This window comes from Anomaloglossus baeobatrachus, chromosome 5 (assembly GCF_048569485.1).
Source record: "Anomaloglossus baeobatrachus isolate aAnoBae1 chromosome 5, aAnoBae1.hap1, whole genome shotgun sequence".
Taxonomy (NCBI): Eukaryota; Metazoa; Chordata; class Amphibia; order Anura; family Aromobatidae; genus Anomaloglossus; species Anomaloglossus baeobatrachus.
In genome coordinates this window covers 234,209,790-234,223,434 of record NC_134357.1, presented here as the reverse complement: position 1 = coordinate 234,223,434, position 13,645 = coordinate 234,209,790, and the positions used below count along the sequence as shown (strand labels likewise).

The window sequence follows — 13,645 nt, the reverse complement described above, 5'->3', positions numbered from 1 at the left end:
GAATTGCTGCGCTGGCTGAAATTTACCAAGAAGGGTCACGTGGTAGTGACTAGCAGCCGCTTGTTTTGCCAGGCCTTGCTTACCGATGCTAGTCCATTCTTAAACTGGCTTTTACTTTTGTTGCTACAGACTAAAAGGTACCCGTGTCCTTGTGCATTGTAAGATGGGTGTCTCTCGGTCAGCCTCCACGATTATAGCGTATGCCATGAAGGAGTATGAGTGGACCTTTGAAGAAGCTTTCAAACACGTTAAGGAGAGAAGAAGCATTGTGCAACCAAACAATGGATTTCTGCGACAGCTTCAGACATATCAGGGCATCCTAGGAGCAAGGTGAGTAGTATGCAAAAAAAAAACATTAATCAAGTGACTTTCCCTAGAAAACAGTTGTAGAAAAGTGGCAGAACTTTGCATCCTTTTGCAGTTAGACGCAAGTCCCTTACCTTGTCATTAAGGGATAGCTGTCATCTGGAAAAATTGTTTCAATCAGGTTTTGTGTTGTATATTTTATTTTATTTTTGGCAATGTTTTTTTTCTATATTACAATTTTTATTAAAAATAAAAAATAGAAACCTTGCCATTTTTTTAACTGGCCACTGGGTATTTTTTATACTACTATGTGTTGTTTCATGATACAACAGGAAGTTAAATAGCCATATTGAATGGAGCCATATTGAATGGAGCTATTTTTGTAATGAATTTATCTAACGAGCCTGTAAAAAGGTCATTGTCATAAGAGGTGGAGCAGGGCCAGCTACGACATCGCCCATTATTAGACTATGTTCACACGCAGCATTTTTGCAGTGGTGTTTTTTTTTGCTGCATTTTGCTATTCAAATTAAACGCTGCTTTCTACATTACCAGACAAAAGTTATAAGGCGTCAGAAATCTCATGCACATGCTAGTTTTTTCCTGATGACTATATTTAAGAATTGCAGCGTTTTTGAAATCTGCACTATGTCAAATTTTCAGCTTTTTTCCACCCATTGAATGCAATGTGGAAGTGAAAAAAATGTACAAAAAATGCAGCAAACATTTTTTTATTGAATAAAACTAACTTTTGTTTAAACGTACAAAGCACAAATGTAATCTGCAATCACAAAGTGACAAAAACACAGTGACTATACTGAAAAAAGGGGGGTTTGAACACCGTGTGTTGGCTGCAGAAAAAACACAACTAATACGCTATGTGTAAAGATAGCCTTAAAGGAGTAGTCCAAAGGTTAAAGAAATTTCAATCTAAATCCCTATTGCCACAATCTAAACTAATTTTCAATATGGTTGTATTTAAAAATTATCTACACTTCCCTGACTACACTAACTACTATTGATTTTTTTTTTTTCCTACTTCGTTTCTGATGATTCTTTTTGAGGATCCCAGTGCATGCTGGGATACTTAAAGTGTCATCAGAGAAAGGAGGAGACACTGCGGTCACTGTCAGAGCCTCTGACCCCTCCCTGAAATGAAGCGTCATTAGTGATGTTCATTTCAGGGGCTGCTCTGTCCCTCTGTACCTACTCTTGTCCCTCTCTGCTTGTTGTGCACTGTGTGATCTGCATAGTGACAGCAATCGGTAAGATGGTACCAAACTTTTTTTGTTGGTTTGTGACAAGTTGTGCACTTAGTTAAGATGTCTGGTGGACTGCTGAGCTTGTACTTTATTGACTTGATTTATATAATTGAGCTCACACGACCAGTGGAACAACATACACTTGCTCTTTTGATAAAACAGACAGGACAATGAGTTTAAACTCCCACAAAGAGGCAGCTGGAAGAGTCCCTGCAATAGTTACAGTATAATGCACTTACTTCTGTTCACTCCCCTTGCCAGACGCTGCAGCATCTCTACCTCGTCGGGCATAGCTAGTTACACAGGATATTAAACTTGAGAAACTGTTTAATATTCCTTTATCTATTGCTTGATCTTGGTCTATTTGTAGACTTGATAAATATCCTTTTATTTACTTCTCTATATCATCTTTTTTTCCTGTAGTAAGCAAAGACACAGTTATCTATGGCATTTGAACTCTGCATCACCCTCCTCACAACTACCAAGTCTTCCAAAAGCTCTGTCTGGGTCTTCTGAGATATCTCTTGACAATAGACCGAGGAAGATGAACTTGCGTGCTCTCATGAGATCTATCAGTGAGATGGATACATCAGACATTGCACCAGAGGAGCGTACCACGTGTGAAGATGGTAGACATTTGGAGAAGCTGAACACTGTGTCTGAAAGTCAAGAGAGTGTGTCAGATCAGCTAGACAGTGTATCTTCCTTGGATGAGAGTTTATTGGAGGGAGAGGGAAGTTTTATTGACCAGGAAGAGCCTTTATATAAAGCAGAGGAGCAAGATGCTGGAATCCATGAAGGTGGATTGACCTCAACAGATTCAAGCCAAAAGAGTTCTGGATTGCTGGAGGAGAACCCCTCTATAGATGAGGCAAGTACACATGGAATCTGGCGCTTTATAATCATTAGCCTGCTTACTATCTTCCAGCACTTCCTGGGGTTATCCAGGACTATTTTTCTTTTTTCTTAGTTTTTAGTCTCACAGTGGGAAAAAAAACAAAACAGGCAAGTAGTTAACTGCCTGCCTGTTCTACCCGGTGCCAGCTGAGATTGGCCACCGGCTGCTTCTGCCGGCAATTCAGTTGCTCCACATCAACAGAGCATCTCTTCCGTGCTGCTCTGTTGTCAGGGCGTGACTACCAACGTCATACTGATTGACAGCCAACGTCCATTAGTAAGGCAGCGGGGAGCAAGCTTCTAATAAACATGTCTGCAGTCACGACCCGTCAACAGAGCAGATTGGAAGAGAAATCACTGAATCTCTTTCAATGGCTTTCTATGACTGGTCTGTGTTGGCAGAGATGGGATCCGCGCACAACAGTCCAGTAGTTATCAACTATGTGCCTGTTAACACTAGAACTACTGGACTCGTGACACCTATATAGAAATACATAGTGCAAAGTAGTCAAAATGACTACCTCAGTAGTTCTAGTGTTAAAGGGAGGTGATTTTGTAGCACAATACTATTATCTTTAAATCGGGCTTAAAGAGAACCACCCAGCAGGACTTTCATATATAAAGTAAAGCCAGTGCTATACTGGTGCTAGGATGCTGTATGTAAGCATAGCTTTTGTTCAGAGATGGATGTTTTATTTCTGGAATATGTGCAAATAAAGTTACAGTAATGCACTGCTATTTGATAACCAGGGTGGGAATTTGTGGGTCGGGTTTTGCGATCTGTTCCCACTCTGTCTACCTGCCTGGCCTTGGTAGGTGCTAGACTGTAGTCACAATGAATTCTTTGGAGCTTAAAACAGAATAATGTAGAGCTATAAAAGTTAGTGATTCTGAAAGGTCTCCTTAAGCCCTATTTAAAGATAACATTAGTATTGTACTACAAAATCAACTTACAGATTCCCTTTAAGCTCAAAGTAAAAAGGTTAAATAGTCCCACATAACCCATTTTAAGGCTTAAGGCCCAGTCACACACAACGACTTACCAGCGATCCCGAAAACTATCCGACCTGATAGGGATCGCAGGTAAGTCGCTGGGAGGTCGCAGGTGAGATGTCACACAGTCAGATCTTACCAGCGATGCAGGAACAATACAGGTCGCAGTAGCGACCTGTATAACGATCTCAGCAGTCACTGTGACCCTGCCACACAGTGTCAAACACAGCGATGTGTCCTGCCCAGCAGGACATCGCCTTTGAAGAAAATGGCCTGGACCATTCTGCAACGACTAGAGATTTCACAGCAGGGGCCTGATCGCTGGTAGGTGTCACACATAACAAGATCGCTAACTGGATCGCAACTGCGTCACGGAAACCGTGACTCAGCTGCGATCTTGCTAGCGATCTCGTTATGTGTGACGGTACCTTAAGACTATACAGTCATGGCCAAATGTTTTGAGAATGCTACAAATATTAATTTTTACAAAGTCTGCTGCTTAAGTTTTTCTAATGGCAATTTGCATATACTCCAGAATGTCATAAAGAGTGATCAGCTTAACAGCAATTACTTGCAAAGTCAATATTGGCTAAGAAAATGAACTTTAAACCCCAAAACACATTTCAACAGCATTGCATTCCTGGCTTAAAAGGAGCAGCTAACATTGTTTTAGTGATTGTTCCATTAACACAGGTGTGGGTGTTGATGAGGACAGGGCTGGCAATCAATCAGTCATGATTAAGTAAGAATGACACCACTGGACACTTTAAAAGGAGGCTGGTGCTTGGTATCATTGTTTCTCTTCAGTTAACCATGGTTATCTCTAAAGAAACACGTGCAGCCATCATTGCTCTGCACAAAAATGGCCTAACAGGGAAGAGTATCGCAGCTACAAAGATTGCACCTCAGTCAACAATCTATTGCATCATCAAGAACTTCAAGGAGAGTGCTTCCATTGTTGCCAAAAAGGCTCCAGGGCGCCCAAGAAGGACCAGCAAACGCCAGGACCGTATCTTAAAACTGTTTCAGCTGCGGGATCGGACTACCAGCAGTGCTGAGCTAGCTCAGCAATGGCAGCAGGCTGGTGTGAGTGCATCTGCACGCACTGTGAGGCGGAGACTCTTTGAGCAAGGCCTGGTTTCAAGGAGGGCAGCAAAGAAACCACTTCTCTCCAGAAAAAACATCAGGGACCGACTGATATTCTGCAAAAGGTACAGGGAGTGGATTGCTGAGGACTGGGGTAAAGTCATTTTCTCAGATGAATCCCCTTTTCGATTGTTTGGGACATCTGGAAAACCGCTTATTAGGAGAAGAAGAGGTGAGCGCTACCCCCAGTCTTGTCTCATGCCAACTGTTAAGCATCCTGAAACGATTCATGTGTGGGGTTGCTTCTTAGCCAAGGGAATCGCACCACTCACAGTCTTGCCTGAAACCACAGCCATGAATAAGGAATGGTACCATAATGTCCTCCAAGAGCAACTTCTCCCAACTGTCCAAGAGCAGTTTGGCGCCCAACAATGCCTTTTCCAGCATGATGGAGCACCTTGCCATAAAGCAAAGGTGATGTCAGACTTCCGGGATTTCCAGTTCTCTTTTGAAAGAGCTTGCCCTCGGTTAACATGGAGTTTGCTGTTCTGTTGCCCTACTTCCTGTCCAGCTGTTTAAAAGGCCGCCCCTAAGCTTAGTCCAGTGCCTGAGTATACTGCTTGCTGTGTACTCCTGCTTTGCTGCTCTTGGTTCCTGATTGACATTTTGGATCCTCCCGAAAAACAACCGACACCGACTCTGGACTTCACCCGGACTCATCAAGCTGTGCCCGGACTCCGTCTGCCGTCTTTGGTCAGCACTTCTGCCCGGTTCCTTCCGGTTCGTAACCACTCTGGACTCTCATCTCGTGCGGACATTTTTGGACTATACCTATTGCCCTTTGTGTCCCGGCTGCTGCGCATTTAGGCCTTCTGGGGTGATTGCCAGACAGTCCCTGTATAGGGGTTCGCTCTTGGTGGTCTCCCTGGGGGAGTCCGGTGCGTGGCCCCGGGAATTCCCTTCGCTCCGATCCTGGAAGGTATTTCCTGTGTTTATTGTTCTACTGTGTTTTGTTTCGTTAATGTACATATCGTTGGTTACATATTATAAACATCTCTGCACCAAGAACTCGTCTCCGGTTGTCATTGCCCTAACGCAATCGAAATCCTCAGTACATACAATAGTATTACAGGTGATCACTAAATGGCTCATGGAACAAAACATAGAGATTTTGGGTCCATGGCCTGGAAACTCCCCAGATCTTAATCCCATTGAGAACCTGTGGGCAATCCTCAAGAGACGGGTGGACAAACAAAAACCAACAAATTCTGGCAAAATGCAAGCATTGCTTATGCAAGAATGGACAGCGATCAGTCAGGATTTGGTTCAGAAGTTGATTGAGAGCATGCCAGGGAGAATTGCAGAGGTCCTGAAGAAGGGTCAATACTGCAAATATTGACTTGCTGCATTAACTCATTCTAACTGTCAATATAACCTTTTGGTACTTATAATATGATTGCAATTATATTTCTGTATGTGATGTAAACATCAGACAAACACAATTAAAAACCAGAGGGCAACAGATCATGTGAAAAAATAATTTTGGTGTCATTCTCAAAACGTTTGGCCATGACTGTACACTATCTCAGAACTGTCATCAGGTTTTTATACCTCAAACTAATGCCATCCACATAAATGCACTGTAATGCAAATTATATGTATACCTTTTTTTTAGAAATCTAAATTTACATTTTAGTTGAATTTTATGCAAATAAGCCTTAAGTTTAGTAGTTGGGGACTTCACTTATTGCTACCTCTCTTCCCTATTCCCCTACCTGCTGCCTCTAGCTGATTGACAGGTCACGGTTCTTTCAGTCCATTCCTTTCGCACCGGAGATCTAGTGCAAGTGCTGTCCTTTCCTGGGGCACTCAAGGTCTTGATGAAGAAGACGATCAGTGTTTGGTGCAATCTGCATAGTTTGTACATTGCATCAGACATCGACCATCTCTTTCACTTGTTTCTCATTTCTGTATCAGTTGTCCTAGTGAAGAACCTGCCTGGTGTGATCAGATTACACCGAATACTGATGGTCTTCTTCATTAACACCTTACTGTGGATGCTCCTGCCCATGGAATGAACACACTTGCACTAGATGTTAGATTTCCAGAGCTCTTGTTTTATTCCCACTGTTCCCCTGACTAATATATATATTTTTTTATTTTTCCATTGTCTAGTTACAGGGAAATGTTATCTTTTAATTTAGTCATGATTTGTATGGCCTTTTGCCAGTGGGCTTTGTTCTCAGGGTTGTCTTTAGGCTGCTTTGCAATATTATCCTGTAGGCAACGTCCCCTTGGTAAGGAATATAACATTAGTAAATAAAAAGACCCAAATATTCTGAACCATATAATGGATTTGAATAAACAAACAAATAACTGATTACTTAGAGGAATAGAGGAAAAGAGATAAGAGCAAAGATTGGCCACTTTAAAGCATAATATTTTTTCTGCTTGTTGCCTGCACCTCATGCAGTTTATATATTGAACTCAATTATATGCAATAATTCCCCTAGTGGCTGCTTTGGGTAGTCACACATCAGTTAACTTTGTTTATAGAGTTTGGAAACTTTGTATCAGCTCTGCACAATATTAAAGCACATCTGTCAGCAGGTTTTTTTCACCATAATGTAGGTGCAGAAACCCTGATTACAGTGATCATGTGCCACTTACTGGGCTATGTTGTGCTGTTTCAATATAATCAGTGTTTTATCGGCAGGAGATTATCACAACAGGACAATTGGCCTCCCACCACCTAGTCCACCCGTGCCCCCAGCACTGATAGCTGTCACTCTACAATGTACACAGAACGATGGGTAATACAGGTACACAGGCAGCAGGAGAGAAAACTATGACTATCATAACTGCTGCACACAGTAAACTAAAGGCCCCTTCACACTAAGCAACATCGCTAGCAACATCGCTGCTAACGAACAACTTTTGTGACGTTGCTAGCGATGTTGCTGTGTGTGACATCCAGCAACAACCTGGCCCCTGCTGTGAGGTCGTTGGTTGTTGCTGAATGTCCTGGGCCATTTTTTAGTTGTTGCTGTCCCGCTGTGAAGCACAGATCGCTGTGTGTGACAGTGAGACAGCAACAACTAAATGTGCAGGCAGCAGGAGCCGGCTTCTGCGGAGGCTGGTAACCAATGTAAACATCGGGTAAGCAAGAAGCCCTGTCCTTGGTTACCCGATTTTTACCTTTGTTACCAGCCTCCGCAGCTCTCACTGTCAGTGCCGGCTCCTGCTCTGTGCACATGTAGCTGCAGGACACATCGGGTTAATTAACCCAATGTGTGCTGTAGCTAGGAAAGCAGGGAGCCAGCGCTAAGCATTGTGCGCTGCTCCCTGCTCTGTGCACATTTAGCTGCAGCACACATCAGGTAATTAACCCGATGTGTGCTGTAACTAGGAGAGCAAGGAGCCAGCGCTAAGCATTGTGCGCTGCTCCCTGCTCTGTGCATGTGTAGCTGCAGCACACATCGGGTAATTAACCCGATGTGTGCTGTACTAGGAGAGCAGGGAGCCAGCGCTCAGTGTGCGCTGCTCCCTGTTCTCTGCACGTGTAGCTGCGTGAGCTGGTAACCAAGGTAAATATCGGGTTGGTTACCCGATATTTACCTTAGTTACCAAGCGCAGCATCTTCCACGCTGCGCTGGGGGCTGGTCACTGGTTGCTGGTGAGCTCACCAGCAACTCGTGTAGCCACGCTCCAGCGATCCCTGCCAGGTCAGGTTGCTGGTGGGATCGCTGGAGCGTTGCAGTGTGACATCTCACCAGCAACCTCCTAGCAACTTACCAGCGATCCCTATCGTTGTTGGGATCGCTGGTAAGTTGCTTAGTGTGACTGGACCTTAAGTGATACCTCTGTGGAATCAGGGTCTTTGTCTCTATCTGATGCTGGTGTCAGCTGCTGACAGATTGCCTTTAAGTTACACAGATCAGCATAGAATGTTAAGCCTAAAAATGTAAGTGGAATATGGTCATATAATCTTCATGTAAACTGATGTGATATTAAATGCACAAAAACAAAAATCCCAATACTGACTTTTTCTATAATTGTATATTTTTATAGGTATTTGGAAGTAGCGCTCCTTCTTCCCCAGCCCCCAATAGTACATCATCTGCCCACCGGCCATCCAGACACAAAAAGAAGCCTGGAGTTCATCGATCTGTAGAGTCATCCCGGACAGGCCATGCTGTGAAGTCTCAGTCTGTATCCGAGCTTCAAGGGGCAGCGCTTGTCACTAAGCGCCTACAGGAGGCCGAGCACCTCACCCGCAAAGCCAGGATCACTCGGCAGAGTAATGTGGGGGAGACACCAGAAGAACTTTAAATAACCCACTTCTTTGCCTTTGAACCTGAAGATGTGGACAGTGTATAACTATGGAGATTATTTTTATACAATGATTATTTTTATGCTCTACCTAATTTTTCTTACTTCAAAGTGTTATCGCAATGGATAAAACTTTAGCTTTAAAATGAGACAGACTCAAGGACAGCATCACTATATGAGCTGTTGTCCGCATTGAAGACCACATACTTATTCATATCAATACAAGTTAATATCTCTTCGACTGCTTGTACAGTGCTGGACCTTGCTACCGGATTTGGCTATGGAGAACCCTTTATGCCACAAGGTTTCTTTGAATGCTCTATAGACTTTATGAGATAACATATTCTAAACAAATACATAAGTCATAAATGCAACTTCTCTCATGGATACACACAGATAGCTTTATATGTACAGTACCAGTCGGAATTTTGGGCGCACCTGTTTATGCAATGGATTACCTTGTTATTGGAATGTCCATATTGTAAGTTTAAGGCAGCAAAACTGTGAAGGCAAATTTATGGACAAAAAGGTTAAAAAACAAAAAAAACAAACGTGTAAAACAAACCAAGCTATGAGTTAAACTATAGCTCTCTTATACTCTGATTACACATTTACACTCCCTGGGCATACTGTCAAGCAGCTTCATCAGTTAGTCACCTGGAATAGCTTCCAACAGTCTTGAATGTTTCCAGGTGTGCTGAGCACTTGTTGGCTGCTTTGACTTTGTGGTCCATTTTATTCAAAAACATCTCAGTTGAGTTGAGGTAGGATAATTGTGGAGGCCATGTCATCTGATACCACACACTAGCCCCCTCCTTCTTAAGGTCCAGTCACACTAAACAACTTGCCAGCGATCCCAACAACGATGGGGATCGCTGGTAAGTTGCTAGGAGGTTGCTGGTGAGATGTCACACTGCAACGCTCCAGCGATCCCACCAGCAACCTGACCTGGCAGGGATCGCTGGAGCGTCGCTACACGAGTTGCTGGTGAGCTCACCAGCAACCAGTGACCAGCCCCCAGCGCCGCGTGGAAGATGCTGCGCTTGGTAACTAAGGTAAATATCGGGTAACCAACACGATATTTATCTTGGTTACCAGCGCACGCAGCTACACGTGCAGAGAGCAGGGAGCAGCGCACACTGAGCGCTGGCTCCCTGCTCTCCTAGTTACAGCACACATCGGGTTAATTACCCGATGTGTACTGCAGCTACATGTGCACAGAGCAGGGAGCAGCGCACACCGGGTGCAGCTGCACAGGGTACATATATAGGGTATAGAGTACAGGGTGCAGCTGCACAGAGCAGGGAGCAGCGCACACCGCTTAGCGCTGGCTCCTTGCTCTCCTAGCTACAGTACACATGGGGTTAATTACCCGATGTGTACTGCAGCTAAATGTACACAGAGCAGGGAGCAGCGCACAATGCTTAGCACTGGCTCCCTGCTCTCCTAGCTACAGCACACATCGGGTTAATTAACCCGATGTGTCCTGTAGCTACATGTGCACAGAGCAGGAGCCGGCACTGACAGTGAGAGTGGCGGAGGCTGGTAAGAAAGGTAAATATCGGGTAACCAAGGACAGGGCTTCTTGGTTACCCGATATTTACTGTGGTTACCAGCCTCCGCAGAAGCCGGCTCCTGCTGCCTGCATATTTAGTTGTTGCTGTCTCGTTGTCACACTCAGCGATGTGTGCTTCACAGCGGGACAGCAACAACTAAAAAATGGTCCAGGACATTCAGCAACAACCAACGACCTCACAGCAGGGGCTGGGTTGTTGCTGGATGTCACACACAGCGACCTCACAGCAGGGGCCAGGTTGTTGCTGGATGTCACACACTGCGACATCACTAGCAACATCGCTGTTACGTCACAAAAGTTGTTCGTTAGCAGCGATGTTGCTAGCGATGTTGCTTAGTGTGACGGGGCCTTTAGTCCTTACATAGCCTGAAGTTGTTTTGGGCCATTGTCCTGTTGCAACACAAATGATTGTCCCATTAATTACAATTGAAATGGGATGGCATGTTGTTACAGAATGCTGTGGTAGTCATGCTGGGTAAGTATGCCATAAATTTGGAAAAATTACCAACACCGACACAAAGCATCAACACACCATCCTTCCTCCACCTTCGGTACCACACATGTAGTAACCATCCACATCTCCCACAGACATGGCATTTGCTACCCGAAATCTCAAATTTTAACTCATCAGATCACAGTATAGATCTTACTGATCCAAAGTCCAGTCCTTGTGATGCTTGGCCCAAACTAGGTCCTCAATAATGGCTTCTTTGCAGCCAATTGATCACATAGGTCAGCTTAACGCAGTCTCCTCTGGACACATGATGTTGAGTTGTATCTGAAGCCCTCTCAGTTTGTGTTTTCTGAGGCTGTCTGACTAACGTATCCTCTGCAGCAGAAGTAATTATTTGTCTAGCTTTCCTGGGGCAGTCCTCATGAGAGTCAGTTTCAATATGGTGATTGATGGTTTATATGACTGCACTTGAGGATACCTTCAAGATTCTCGTATTTTTCCAGACTGACCTTTATGTCTTAAGGGAATCCTGCAGCTTCTTTTTCTGTATCTCTTAGCTGTGTGGTTCTTTCCATATTCTGGTTTAGAACAGTTATGGAATAGGGCTCAACGCTGCATGGAGCTGTGTACCAAAACTGGCTCTGCAAAACATACGTTCCTTCATGATTCTGCTCCTTTCAGTTTGAATCTAAAATGTGCACATCCCAGTAAGAATAAGGAAAACTATTACATGAGCAGGTATGCCCAAACTGTTGACTGGTACTGTGTATGTGTGTGTATGTAAACCTGCCAATATACTTAGTAAAACCACAATTTGCACCTTGATTACAGTATGAACTTTTAATCTTTTTTCCTGTATACAATGTATATTTATTTTCCTGCTGCCGCCACTAAAACATGCACTTTTTTGAAGGAAAAAGAACAAAAAAACAAAAACTTAATGTTTATAGTCACTCTTCTGTGATTCTGTGTTCAAGTGGGTGTCATTAGGCAAGCAGTACAGGAAACCCCTGCAGCTGCCCTGCCAGTGCCACCAGCAGCAGAATACAGGTGCCATTACCATTACATTGCCTAAAGGGAATTGATGGGCTACTGCAGTGTTCTTATGGAAATTGTGACAGTTCCTAATTTTCTTTACAGACATGGACATATCTCAAGAACGCAAACTTACTCAGTGGTTGTCAAGTATTATCTGCTTAGAAAGGGATCCGTTCTGGTCATCAATGTATATTACAGAACTGGTAGGGTCAAGCAGACATACAAAATCCAAGGTTGGAACAAAGACTCCTAAAACTTAACTTTTAATAGCATGAAAGTTAAAAGTGACAAAGTCACATAAAAACGTGAACATAAAATTAACATGTATGTTGGGTCACACCAAAGGACAACGAGGCCCAGCATGTATGTACAGCACAGAAGACAAACAAACCATCCCTGTGAATAGCAGTATTCACAATGGTATCAAGATCCCGTACTCACCCGTGAGGGGAACCCAACCCTCAGACAACAGGGGAAAACCGGGATTTTTTGTAAACAGAGTGAGACCCAAAATTGATCAATTTAGACCACTACAACATCATTTCCAAATAATGACGGGTCATATTTCAAAATAAGGAAGGATCTCAACCAATTTGGCTCATCAAAGGATTTCCATCACAGGGTATTCAGGTATGACCAACCTTCCTCTTTATAGTCGCCACCTTATTCCTGTTATGATGGATCAAAATTTCATATTGCGGATCAGGATGCAAATCCTCCTGTCATCACACAATGTGCAGGTCTGTAAGGTTACTCCCGACGCGTTTCGTCATCACCTTTACTCATCAGGAGAGTTTTATACCATTCACAATAACAGTGGCTCCCATCAAATCAGCATCATGGGTTCTTCCACACAAACGGGCGCACTTGTTTCACGTATGTATATAGATTCTGTGCCGCACAGAATCTATATACACATGATTTGATGGGAGACACTGTTATTGTGAATGGTATAAAACTCCCCTGATGAGTAAAGGTGATGACGAAACGCGTCGGGAGGAATTTTGATCCATCATAACAGGAATAAGGTGGCAACTATAAAGAGGAAGGTCGGTCATACCTGAATACCCTGTGATGGAAATCCTTTGATGAGCCAAATTGGGTGAGATCCTTCCTTATTTTGAAATATGACCCGTCATTATTTGGAAATGATGTTGTAGTGGTCTGAATTGATCAATTTTGGGTCTCACTCTGTTTACAAAAAATCCCAGTTTTCCCCTGTTGTCTGAGGGTTGGTTCCCCTCACGGGTGAGTACGGGATCTTGATACCATTGTGAATTCTGCTATTCACAGGGATTGTTTGTTTGTCTTCTATGCTGTACATGTATGCTGGGCCTTGTTGTCCTTTGGTGTGACCTAACATACATGTTAATTTTATGTTCACGTTTTTATGTGACTTTGTCACTTTTAACTTTCATGCTATTAAAAGTTAAGTTTTAGGAGTCTTTGTTCCAACCTTGGATTTTGTATGTCTCCTTGACCCTATTTGCTACTTACTACTATCGACTGTGGGTCTATAGTTTATTAGTGTCCAGCTTATTATTATTACTACTACTACTATATTACAGAACTGCTTTATGCTGTGGAGCTTTGCTTGAAGGAAGAGCCTAGAATTATTTGCTGATACTAGGGATGGGTCTATGACTACTTTTCTTATTTTAGTCTCTTTTTTTTTTATCACATTTATACATTTAAATAGAC

The 13,645-nt window shown here is 43.3% G+C and overlaps 1 protein-coding gene across 2 annotated transcripts in view; it reads left to right on the top strand.

Annotated features, from left to right (window-relative positions):
* The window catches only part of SSH3 (slingshot protein phosphatase 3), a 161,622-nt gene extending 149,440 nt beyond the window's left edge, over window positions 1-12,182 (top strand). For both annotated transcript variants that reach the window (XM_075349154.1, XM_075349153.1), the window contains exons 12-14: window positions 130-330; window positions 1,992-2,439; window positions 8,616-12,182. In XM_075349154.1, the coding sequence (XP_075205269.1) occupies window positions 130-330; window positions 1,992-2,439; window positions 8,616-8,876 (910 nt within the window). In that variant the 3' untranslated portion in view covers window positions 8,877-12,182. The remainder of the gene's footprint in view (window positions 1-129; window positions 331-1,991; window positions 2,440-8,615) is intronic.
* The last annotated feature ends 1,463 nt before the right edge of the window (window positions 12,183-13,645 follow it).